Raw genomic sequence first — 10,755 nt, 5'->3', positions numbered from 1 at the left:
ACGCATGTTCCCTTTGGCCAAAGCCGTGAAAATAAGAATGAGGAATCAACACCCAGAGGGAAGGACAGACATCACAGACAGGAGGATAGGGAAGCAAAAACTGAGCCCATTCCTAGTGGTAGGTCCAGAACCTGCAGCTGGAAACGTCAGTGAGGGCACCAGAGCATGTCCCTGTGATGCTGGGAGCATGGGCAGCACCCAAAGACTTGGTGTATGGGTGCATGGGCATGGGTGGGAAGGAGTCACTTGAAACACTGAAGGGAAACAAGCAGTTTTGTACCTGTGAGAGGGCAAGCAATCATTTCCACTGGCTTCCAGCAGGTCGGGGCATTGGAACCAAGAGACCCACCTGGAGTCCAGGACATTTTGCCAGGGCCCAGGATTTAACCCTCAGAGGTCATTTCCTCCCACTCCATGGAGGACCTCATCCTTGCTCCAGATGCACACCCACAGTCTGGCTTCCAGCCTGCAGGGTGGGGAATGGGATGCAGTTATTACTCTCATCCTAGTGGCTGTTTGGAGGAATTTGATCATAAGACAGAAATATATGCCCCTTCCCTGTACTGGCAGCTGATCCTCCCCAGCCCCTTTGGCAGGAAAAGTTCTGGCTGAGGCAGATCCTTTCAATTCATTGCTGATGAAATTGCCTTTTATACACAGTGCCTTGACAACAGCTTGAAAAAAATGTGACTATGCCAGCGCCACAGACATCCTGAGCCCATGCCAACAGTGTGAACCCATTTTCCTTTAATTGGCTGAAGTCAGAAAGGCAGGAGTCAGGCTCTGGGGACTCGCTTCTGTTATGGGGTGGCTGGAGAGCATCAGCTTCAGGTTCCTGCTCAGGCCAAAGATGGCGAGGAAGATGCTGGTGGGAAGATGGCCTTTCCCAATGCTCCCAGCTACTGCAGAGACTGGCCCTGGGCCCACAGAAGAGGAGACCATTGGTCACATCAGGAGTTTCCAAAGCTTTTGTTAAGTAATTGGTGAAACTCAGCTGAGTCACTGGGACGCTGGATGATGGCCCCAACTCCTCTGATAGGATGATGCCAGGCTGCTTGGCTTCGTCCAACTCCACTGACCTGGATCAACCACTCCCAGAGGAGAGAGGGCCATTCCCAGAGGTACAGAGGTATGGGAGGGCTCTCTCATGGCAGTCATCTTATTCAACACTCAATCATTCAACAAATATTTATTGAAGACCTACTACGCGCCAGGTACTGTGTGGGTGGGCACCCAGGGTACAGAACCAAATAAGAATGCTTTCTGGCCATAAGGAGCTACTAGTGTAGTGTAGGGCCAGAGGGAGCCCAAGTTTCTGGACTATCCAGTCGGGTCATTTTAGGCAGTAGCAGGCCTCACTTTATATTGGCACTGACTTCCATGAGTCCCGACCTTGGTGTTGTGGGACAGTATCCCTGGCGGGCAGCTCTCAGAAGAGCTCTGCCACCAGGGCTAGGCCTGTTACCCCTGGTGGCCTTCCGCATGCAGATGAGGCTCTGGCTTGGTGTTGGGGAGCATGCAGAGCGGCCCAGCCTGACTGTGCTGTCTCTTGGCTCCTCCTCCATGCTTAGATTCTAAACTGCTTTAGCCATGGCCTTTGCAGACACGAGAAAGAGTCTGTGCCCAATCTTTGCGAGGAGGCCACTGTACATGGTTGTATAGTTTGTGCACCTGGCTGACGAGGCAAGTGTGGCTGAAATTACCAAGCCATGTACCCACAGGGCTAGCTAGCATCACCTACAGGATAGAGTTTTTTTCTAATTCATCATGAGGGGGTGGATGCAGCAGGGAGAACTTTTTTCTAGTTGGCACAAATGCGCCTCATAGGCTAGTGGGGACCTGTGATTACCAGAAGGAAACAGGAGAACAGGAGAAACAGAATCATTTCTCACCATTAAGTAACTCTCTGAAAAGCCAGAGGTCAGCCCTACTTAGGGTCCTGTTCTTCTATCCTATCCAACACCCCTCCCAGTAAATTGCCAGAGCCCACTGCAAGGGATTCACTACCCTAAGCTACAAGAGAGTCAGGCTATACTCTGAGGCGACTGGGCCCATTTCAGAGGGAGAGGCCCCATTTCCCAGCCCCAACCCAAGAGCTGACCTGAAACCCTGTCTCCTAACTACCAGGCTATCCGATGCACTAGGCACTGAGCACATTGTGTTTCTGCCCGACCCCGCTCCCCCAACCCCCTTTAACTCTAAGGTCACAGCCATGGTGGCCCAGTGAGCCAGAGGCCCCAGGGTCAAGTGAAAGGAGTAAACAGTATCCAACTCCCATGACCAACAGGAGGCTTCTGAGAGCAGCAAAGAGGAGGCAAGAGGAGCAGGTTCCTCAGCTCTCGTCACCCACTAGGGCCCAGGGAGGTGGGAGCAGAGGCCCAGCAGAGCACTCAGGGGGCCGCCACCAACCAACCATTCCAGGATACCCACAAAGAGGCACCGTGAAGACTTATTGGGATAGTAAGATGAACAGATTTAATCATTCTTGTTTGAAAAACAAGACATAAATTAGTATATATATATATAAGTTATATATTTTATGTAGTATATATACTATATACAGACATTAGAAAATGTGTCCTCTCCATGAGGCTGAGGGAGAGGTGAAGGATGGTGGTGGAATGACACAGGTGGGGGCTGAGTGGTGAAGGCGCAGGATCAAGAAGTTGGGAGAGGAGGCAGACCACGTCAGCACTCAGGCTGGCAGTGGTCACGGGGGAAAGGGGTCCCCACTGGCTGCATCTCTGGCCCATTGAACAACTTGGTCCTGTGGAAGGGGAGGCAAGGAAGGGGGGCTGGCTTCTGCAGAAGGAGCTTCCCTAATCCTTGCCAGGAGAAATCGCCACTCAGGGGGGCTTTATTGCGTTGGGGGTACCAAGGATGGGTGGGGGTTAAGCACAGTGTACATCTTTATAAAACTCACATAAGAATGGGGGATTTCACATGGACCTCTCACGTAATGATGAAAGAGAGGCAGACACAGGGCACAAGTGGGCGGGAAACGGGGAGGTATGGAGAGGTGGATGAGAAGCAATCTATAGAGAAAAACATTGGCTTTCTTTGTTCCCTACAGTGGGACAATTGGTAGGGACTCCGTGTCTTCACTCCCAGGAAAGTTGTAGGGGGGCGGTGACGGCAGCAGATGTGTGTCAAGGAGGATGCTAAACAGTGTGAATTCCCTTCCAGATGACTCCGGAGAGAGAGAGAGGTGCAGGACTGCACCGGGTAAGGCGCTCAGCTTCTTTTCTTAGAGAGACAAATCCACAGGGTCAATACACAGCCAAAAGCATATACTCAGGATTAACATATCACGCTAGCTTCCAGAAGTTTAAGATATAGTCATCAATGCCCCCCACCCCATACCCCTTCCCCCCACCCCCCACCCCCCACCCCCAATCCATAGCTAAGTCAAACTCCTAAGGACAGTCTGTCTGGTAGAGAGATGTTGAGAGAGGAGCCGCACGCCTGCAGCGACAGCCCCTGCACTGGGCTGGCCCAGGCGGGCTCCAAGGCCTGCGCTGGGTCTCCCCAGGGCAGACGTTTTCACCAGGTACCTTACCCAGAACGAGTGGGGTGATCCCAGCTGCTTGCGCCCTAGTGGACTGAGCCTCCCTGCCCGTCAGTGAGGGGCAGGGCACTTTGGGGATGGCTGGTGTGGAGCTACTAGGCCTGGGGGCGAGGGCTCCCGAGGCTGCCAGCCTGTTGGGCCGGCTGCAAACAGCCCTGTGTGGCTGTCTTCTGCAGACCTACCACCCGGGCACGGGCCCTCTGGGGTGGCTCCTGCCGAGTGAGTGTGAGCCCAGGGTGGGCGGGCACGTCTGGGCCGAGTGCCCTTCCTCTCCACTCGGCGCTGTGGTCTGCTGCTACTGCCACTGCTCCCTTGAAGGGAGCAGATGCCAGGAGGAGGTCAAGGCCCATGGGCCTGCCTGCTTTAGGCGCCGGCTCCTCCGGCCCCCAAAATGGAGCAGGAAGTGAGCCTGATGTCACCTCTCAGCCCTGGAAAAGAGAGAAAATACAGCTCTGCGGCAGGCGTAGAGGGGCCTTGGCCCTCACAGTGACGCCCAGAGGCTAGGGAAGGGGTGAGGACACCCAGGGTGGCAGCTGCCTGGAGCCCTCAGGGACAGCCTCAACGCAGGGAGTTTTCACTCCCTGGAGACTGAAGGCTCTTGGACCCTGATTGGCCCAGCAGACACATACACTCACCACAAGATGCAAGGACCACAAAGCTCAAACCTGGGGCTGTGGTTGGGGAAGGGGGCAGGCCTGGGCAGATGCCCTACTTAATAAGGGTTTTTAAGGAGCGGGTGAATGTGCTCATAACAGTCGCTGAAGTTGGGGAGCCTGGTGGGTGCCCTGTGGCCGCCCCTATAGCTGCTGCTGTCTGCTGCTGCTGCTGCTGCTGGTTGAGGTTGCGGGCAGTGGACTCCTCAGCTGCACGCAGCAGGAAGGTGTAGTTCCTCACCACCTCTTCTACCTTGGCCAGCAGCTCTTGGCGCTGGGCCTCGGAGCGCACGATAAACACCAGCCGCACAAAGGTCTCAATGAGGCTGCTCAGCACCTGGAAGCTGCCCGTGATGGCTGCCAGCATGTGAGTCGGGCTCTTGTCCACATTGGCCACGCGGCGGCAGGAGGCCCGGAGCTCCTTGAACTTGAGAGCCAGCTCGAGCTTGTACTCAGAGATCTGGGAGACATAGGGTTTGGGGGCCCGGGCCTCAGGGCTGGCCACACACTGCCGCAGGACTGTCAGCAGCTCATTGGTGTCCAGCCGGGCAGCCAGGAAGCCATCAGGCAGGCCATAGGCATGGGCCCGCAGGGCATTGATCTTGGCCAGGCTCCCCTCGAAGGTGGACACCCGTAGGTCAATCTCCTGGGTGCGGGAGGCCTCGGGGCTGCCACTGCTGCAGGTGGCGGCATCCAGCACCTGCAGGGTCCTGCTTACCACAGGCACCACCTGCTCGTCCAACTTCATGCCAGGCAGAATCTTCATGGGGATGGAGTAGGAGAGCTCGTCCTTGCCATCGCTGGTGTCATCAGCGATGTCGCACTTGCGGTAGTAGAAGCAGTAGCGGATGGAGCAGCACTTGCTGCTCTCACTGTCCTCGTCCAGCTCGGCAGGCTTCCGGTACACCTCTTCTGGCAGTGAGAACACGGCCATCTGTCTGGGGCCTTTGGTCTCAGGGGCAACCTGGACGTATGAGGGGTCTCCCAGGGTCGGTGACTCCAGAGACTTGCTTTTGGGACCCAAGCCTAGGGGGAGGCCTGCCTCTACCTCCTTGGCCTCCCTGGGAAGCACGCCCAGGGGTGGGTGTGGGTAGACATCTGAGGTCAGCGAGGCCCTGTCACCCTGGTCCAGCTCACTGATGCTGTAGCGGCGCATCAGTTTCCTGTAGTTGGGTGCTCCCAGACACTCGCCCCCCGAGGCACATGTGCTCAGGCACGAAACACCACTCTCGGGCTCTGAGCGGCACTCTCGGGATTCCAGGCTGGTGGAGCGGATGCGCCGGATGTGGGTGGGGCTGCTGAGGCTCAAGCCTGGGCTGGCCTCTGGCTGCCTCTGGGTCGGGGGGACCCTGTCCCTCTCCCTCCCCCGAAGGCCAGGCGCTGGCGTCTGGGGGGCCTGAGGGCGGCCCCCCCCGGCAGATGCGCTTGCAATCGCAGCTGCGCCTTTGCTCGCGGGACATACCAGGCCCCTGCTGCACAGGGCTGCTGCGGAGCTGGCAACTGCAGCGGCCTGGGGCCGGAGGTTGCAGGTACTCGGTGCCCGGCAGCTCCCCCTGGCTTGGGGGCTTTAGAAGTTCCTCGAGGAACTCCAGCTCATATTGCTTTACCTTCTGCAGCTGGGCCTGCCGCTCATCAGTCTCCTTCTTCTGGCGGGTTGGGAAGGTGGCAGAGAATAAACTGCGTAGCCGGAAAGGACCTCGGGATGATTTGGCCTTTGTCGGGCCTTCAGAGGCTGAGTGGGTGCCATCCAGGGTTGTTTCAAGCTTCCTGGAGGGCATGGTGCTCACCTGCCGGCTGGCAGCCTGGGACCTCAGTGGGCTCTGGCCTCGAGGTTGGCAGCTGGGGCTCTGGCCTCGGGACTGGCTGCTGGGGCTCTGGCCACGGGGCTGGCAGCTGGGGCTGTGGCCTCGCGGCTGGCAGCTGGGGCTCTGCAGAGCCATGGGGTAGCTGGCTTGGGGGACCAGGCTGGTCTCCTCCAGCTTGCTGCTTTGGGATGCTCTCTCCAACTGCCCCTTCTCCCCCTGGCCAGAGACGGTGCCCTGCTTGTGCAGGGAGGGCTTCGCACCCTCTGGCCCGCCCTTGCCTGCCACCTCCCCTGTAGCTTGCTGGCCCACTGTCTCTCGACTTGCTCGTGAAACATAGCTTTTGGGAGGGAAACTCTGAACAGGCAGCCTGTCCTCTTGTGGGGAGAGGTGCAGGCTGTCAGCCCGGCTGCCTGTGGGTGCTCTGGAGCCAGAAGAGACCTCTGGGCTCAGCTGCTGCTGGGAATTCCGTGAGGTCTCTGGAGCACCAGGGCTCATTTTGAACTTAAGATTCTTATTGGCACTGCCGCTCATCATGCTAACTTCCTGCCTTCCCATGCTGACCTCCGGCCTCCCCACGCTGGCCTCCAGCCTTCTCTCCCCACTGCTGGGGGTGTTCCCCAAGGCCCCACCAGGGGCAGGGAGACTCTTAGTGTGAACCACCTGTTGTAGGGCGGCTGAGATGATGGCTGGGGTGATACTGCCCTTTGGGTCCAGGATAAGCTTGGGGCTCAACCTGACTTCCTTGGGCAGGTTCTCCCTTAGCTCACAGACCTGCTCTTCACTAAGGGTTGGTGTGGCTGCCCTCAGTGACATCTCTAGACCTGCCCTAGTCTGGCCAGGCCCTTTGTCCTCAGGAACTGGGGACAGCAGGCTCAGATTTTTCTGCTCACTAAGCTGTGGGGACAGTGCTGGGTGCACTGCCAGGGCGTATGTTCGCTCTCGCTGAGACTGGGCCTCTGACTGGGGCAGCTTCCTCCGAGCGCCAGTGGGGGCAGGACTCTGGCCTGTGACAGCTGGCTGGAGGGACGAGTTGGGATCCGGGCGCCCGAGAGAATAAGGGGCTGTGAGAACAGCCTGGGCTGCGCAACTCTGGATCCGGAAGGGCAGGTCCTTGCGGGCCAGGAGGCTGTCCTTGTTGAGGTGCTGGGCCAGGAAGTAAGTGGTGTTCTGGTGCTGCTTCATGGCAGACATCATCTCCGACATGTCCGTGAGCTCTGAAGAGTTGGTTTCGTGGCCTGAGTCCAGCGAGGATTCAGGGGTGATTGTGGCCAGCACAATCAGACCTGGGGGAAGAGGGATACGGCTGCTGCACTTACTCAGATCAAGTCCTTTTCCAACCATATGTCAAGAGTTTATAGGGGCCGAGGTTAGCCAGCAGTATTTCAAGCTGGGGCAAACCAGTCAGGCCTGGGGGGACTGCAGGGCTGAGGGTGGGAGGAGGGGAGGCGGGGGGACAAAGACAGGCAAGTGGGAGAGGGGTTTTCAGGGGCTGGAATCCAAAAGAGAAATAAAAGAGGCACAAAGAAGATCTGGGCAGTTTGATGGCAAATTAACATGCAAATCACATGCAAAACAACATGCTAATCATCACTATTTTTAGATTCAACAGCTAGGAAATTTTTGTTAATTGTCCTGAAGACAGCTGGCAAAGAGAGGTCCCTCTCTATCTGGCCCTCCACATCTGGCCAGGCCTGCCTACAGTCCTTGCAGCTGAGACCATTTAGCTGAGCTTGTCCTCTCTCTGGCTACCACATGGGCCTCCAGCCTGGGAGCAGCCAGTGCTGGGAGCTCCAAACTCTGAGCAAAGAGAAATGCCGGCCCCGAGGGCCAAACACATGGGGGCTGCCCGACACCAAGGATGCCCTCATATACAGAAAAGGGGGGCTGGTATTCTGCCTGGTCAGCCAGGCTCCCTCTGACCCCAATCTCTTCACCCTCTCTGTCCACACTTTCCCCTGCCTCACATGCTTTCTCATACACCTTATTCCTCCCTAGTCCTCTTCTGTTGCTGTATCATTTCCCTCTTCTTTTTAAGGTGCATGTGTATGTATGTGTGATTACAGGTACATGTCTGACATGTGTGTTTGTCTACAAGATGGACGTATACGTGTCTATAACAGGGAATAGCATGCGTGTTGTATGGTTCTCCCACCAAACAATAATTTATAATAATAGCTACCACTTACTGAGTCCTTACTATGTGCTAGGCAGTGCGTAAGTGTCGTGCATGAATGATCTCATTTAATCCTCACAACAACCCGATGTCATATGACAATTTTTATCAAACCCACTTAAGATGACAAAAGTGAGGCTCAGAGAGGAAGTGCCTTGCCAAAGGTCACACTGAAAGTGAGTGAAGAAGCCAGGACTCGGGTGCGTCTGCCTGAAAACCCATGCTCTTAGGTAGGATAAAGACCTCAGCCCTGAGCAGTGATGGCTCCTGGCTCCCCTGATCCCAGGTCACTAGGTGGTTAGTTGGTCGTTTTGTTTTTCTTCCAGTCATGTGCATGCTGGACGTTCTTTGCCTGTCTTCTATATCTCTCACAATTTTGCTCTGATCCTCCATCCTGGCCTGGCTCCGTAGCTGTCACAGCCCCAATCCCTGGGGTCCACCTGCAAGACATTTCAGGAATGGAACGGCGAGAGCCAGAGCTTTAGCTGAAGCTGAGCAGCCGATCCCTGCTGCAGTGTCGTTGCTCCCCTGACCCTATCTGAACTACCTCTGGCCCATCCACTGCCCTGATATGCTGTGGTGACTTTGACCTCTGCTTAGGAAGAAGCAATGTCACCTGCTGGCCCTGCCTGGCCAGGAGAAGAAAAGGGAGGCAAGAGGGAGGAGGAACAGGCTGTTACCTGCAGTCTGTGGGGGTGGGGGGTGTGGTCCATCCTCTGAGGCTGCCAGGGCTTCCAGAGCCTGCAGAGTGGACACCAGGGCATCATCTAGCTCCTGGGCATGATCTCTGACTGTCCGGGTCTGCACGCTGTCAATCAATGTCACTGGAATCTCATCGTACAGGAGCCCACGCAGGTGGCGGCCTTGATCCTGGCTCTGGACGGCCCGGCGCTTGGAGTCATCCTCATCAGAACTGTTGTCTCTGAAACCAGGAGGTGGGGCGGCAATGGCAGGCAACAGAGAAGTGCTCTCATCTTCTTCCTCTTCCTCCTCTTCACTCCCAGGGGGTGGGAGGGACATCAAGTCTACCATATTGTCACGAGAGGAGCCAGGCCTCCCACCTTTGCGAGGGCCCAGCTGCTCCTGGAGTTTGGCTTTGCAAGAGTCACAGTAGAAATTCAGGGCCTCAGCCCCAAGGGAATTGTCCAAGGTGTAGGACCGGGCCCTGCTGGCACAAGGCTCGTGGTCTAGGCTGGCTGCATCAAAGTCATCAGGGACCACATTGTAACCTTGGCCAGAGCTTTTGGACGTGGGGTCAGACTTGGTCCGGGGCCTAGTCTCCTCAAAGAAGATTAAGTTCTCGTTGACATCCATCCGGCTTTCCTGTTCCTTCCTTTGTTCCCGCATGTGGAGGTAGCAAAAGCTGACAAGCTCAGAGTCGGCAGGCGGAGGCGTGCAGCGGCTCGACTTCCTGGGGCTGGTGCCCATGCTGCCCACATAACTACTCTCCTTTTTCCCCAGGTGGCCCCCAGTGACAGGGCGGTGGGCGCTGTGCATGTAATCTAAACCCAGAAAGAGAATCAACAGATGAGCCTTGGTGCTGAGGACTGTGGCTGAGCAACCTTGGTGTCTCTGGCCCGGACGTCTCGCAAACAACTGGGTGGCAGGTACTGAGAGAGAGCATTATCTGGCTGCTAGAGATTAGGGGAAGGGGAGTCAACTGGCCATGTCATTGCTGACCCTGAAAGTAGAGTAAGAAGAATCAAATGGTCCGGGCTGCTAACAGCCCCATCACTTCTGAAATGGGAAAGGCATGGGGTGAACACCTTGGTGTCTGGGTACGGCTGGTCTCCTACATGGGTATGTCTGGTCTAAGAGTCAGCTGTAATCATAGTTAAAGAAGTGAGATTTGTGGGGCTGGCCCCGTGGCATAGCAGTTAAGCGCGCGCACTCTGCTGCTGGCGGCCCGGGTTCGGATCCCGGTGTGCACTGGCGCACTGCTTGTCAGGCCATGCTGTGGTGGCGTCCCATATAAAGTGGAAGAAGATTGGCACAGATGTTAGCTCAGGGCCAGTCTTCCTCAACAAAAAGAGGAAGATTGGCATGGATGTTAGCTCAGGGCTGATCTTCCTCACCAAAAAAAAAACAAGTGAGATTTGTTTTATGTCCCCCTTGGAACTGTCCCTGCCCCCTCCCCACCCTTTTCAGAGCCTTTCCAACCCCCGGTGCTCTGTTGCTCTTGTGTTATGTTGAATCTTTTGGCAGAAGGAAATAAATCTGACAAGTTACTAGTGCTTTAGTGGGAAAGTGTAAAACAGGCTATGTACAATACCCAAGAGTTTGCATTTCAAAGAGGACTGTCGATGGAGGGACTCTAAAAGAATAGAGCTCTACTAGTAGAATTCTGGGCATCTGAATGTGTAGTGTATGAGAGATATGCTGGGATGTGTATATGTGGGGGAAGGGCATTCTTACAATTCCTCAAATCATATTACTTCTCTGCATTCATGCAGGGCCAGCCTGCCTGCTACACATACATGAGGCAAAATGTTCTAGTCAACAGTTTTTAATGATGGTAAGTGTGTGCATCTGAGAATTATCCATAGCCAATGCTTT

At 55.8% G+C, this 10,755-nt stretch overlaps 1 protein-coding gene across 1 annotated transcript in view; it reads right to left on the bottom strand.

Moving 5' to 3' along the window:
* Positions 1–3,394: 3,394 nt before the first annotated feature.
* The window catches only part of FRMPD3 (FERM and PDZ domain containing 3), a 128,543-nt gene continuing 121,182 nt past the window's right edge, over positions 3,395–10,755 (bottom strand). Inside the window, 3 exon segments of the mRNA XM_058536461.1 lie at positions 3,395–5,632; positions 5,634–7,309; positions 8,880–9,701. Coding sequence (XP_058392444.1) covers positions 4,277–5,632; positions 5,634–7,309; positions 8,880–9,701 — 3,854 coding nt within the window. The 3' untranslated portion in view covers positions 3,395–4,276.

The sequence above is a fragment of the Diceros bicornis genome, chromosome X (assembly GCF_020826845.1).
Source record: "Diceros bicornis minor isolate mBicDic1 chromosome X, mDicBic1.mat.cur, whole genome shotgun sequence".
Taxonomy (NCBI): Eukaryota; Metazoa; Chordata; class Mammalia; order Perissodactyla; family Rhinocerotidae; genus Diceros; species Diceros bicornis.
This window is presented reverse-complemented; position numbering and strand designations above follow the sequence as displayed.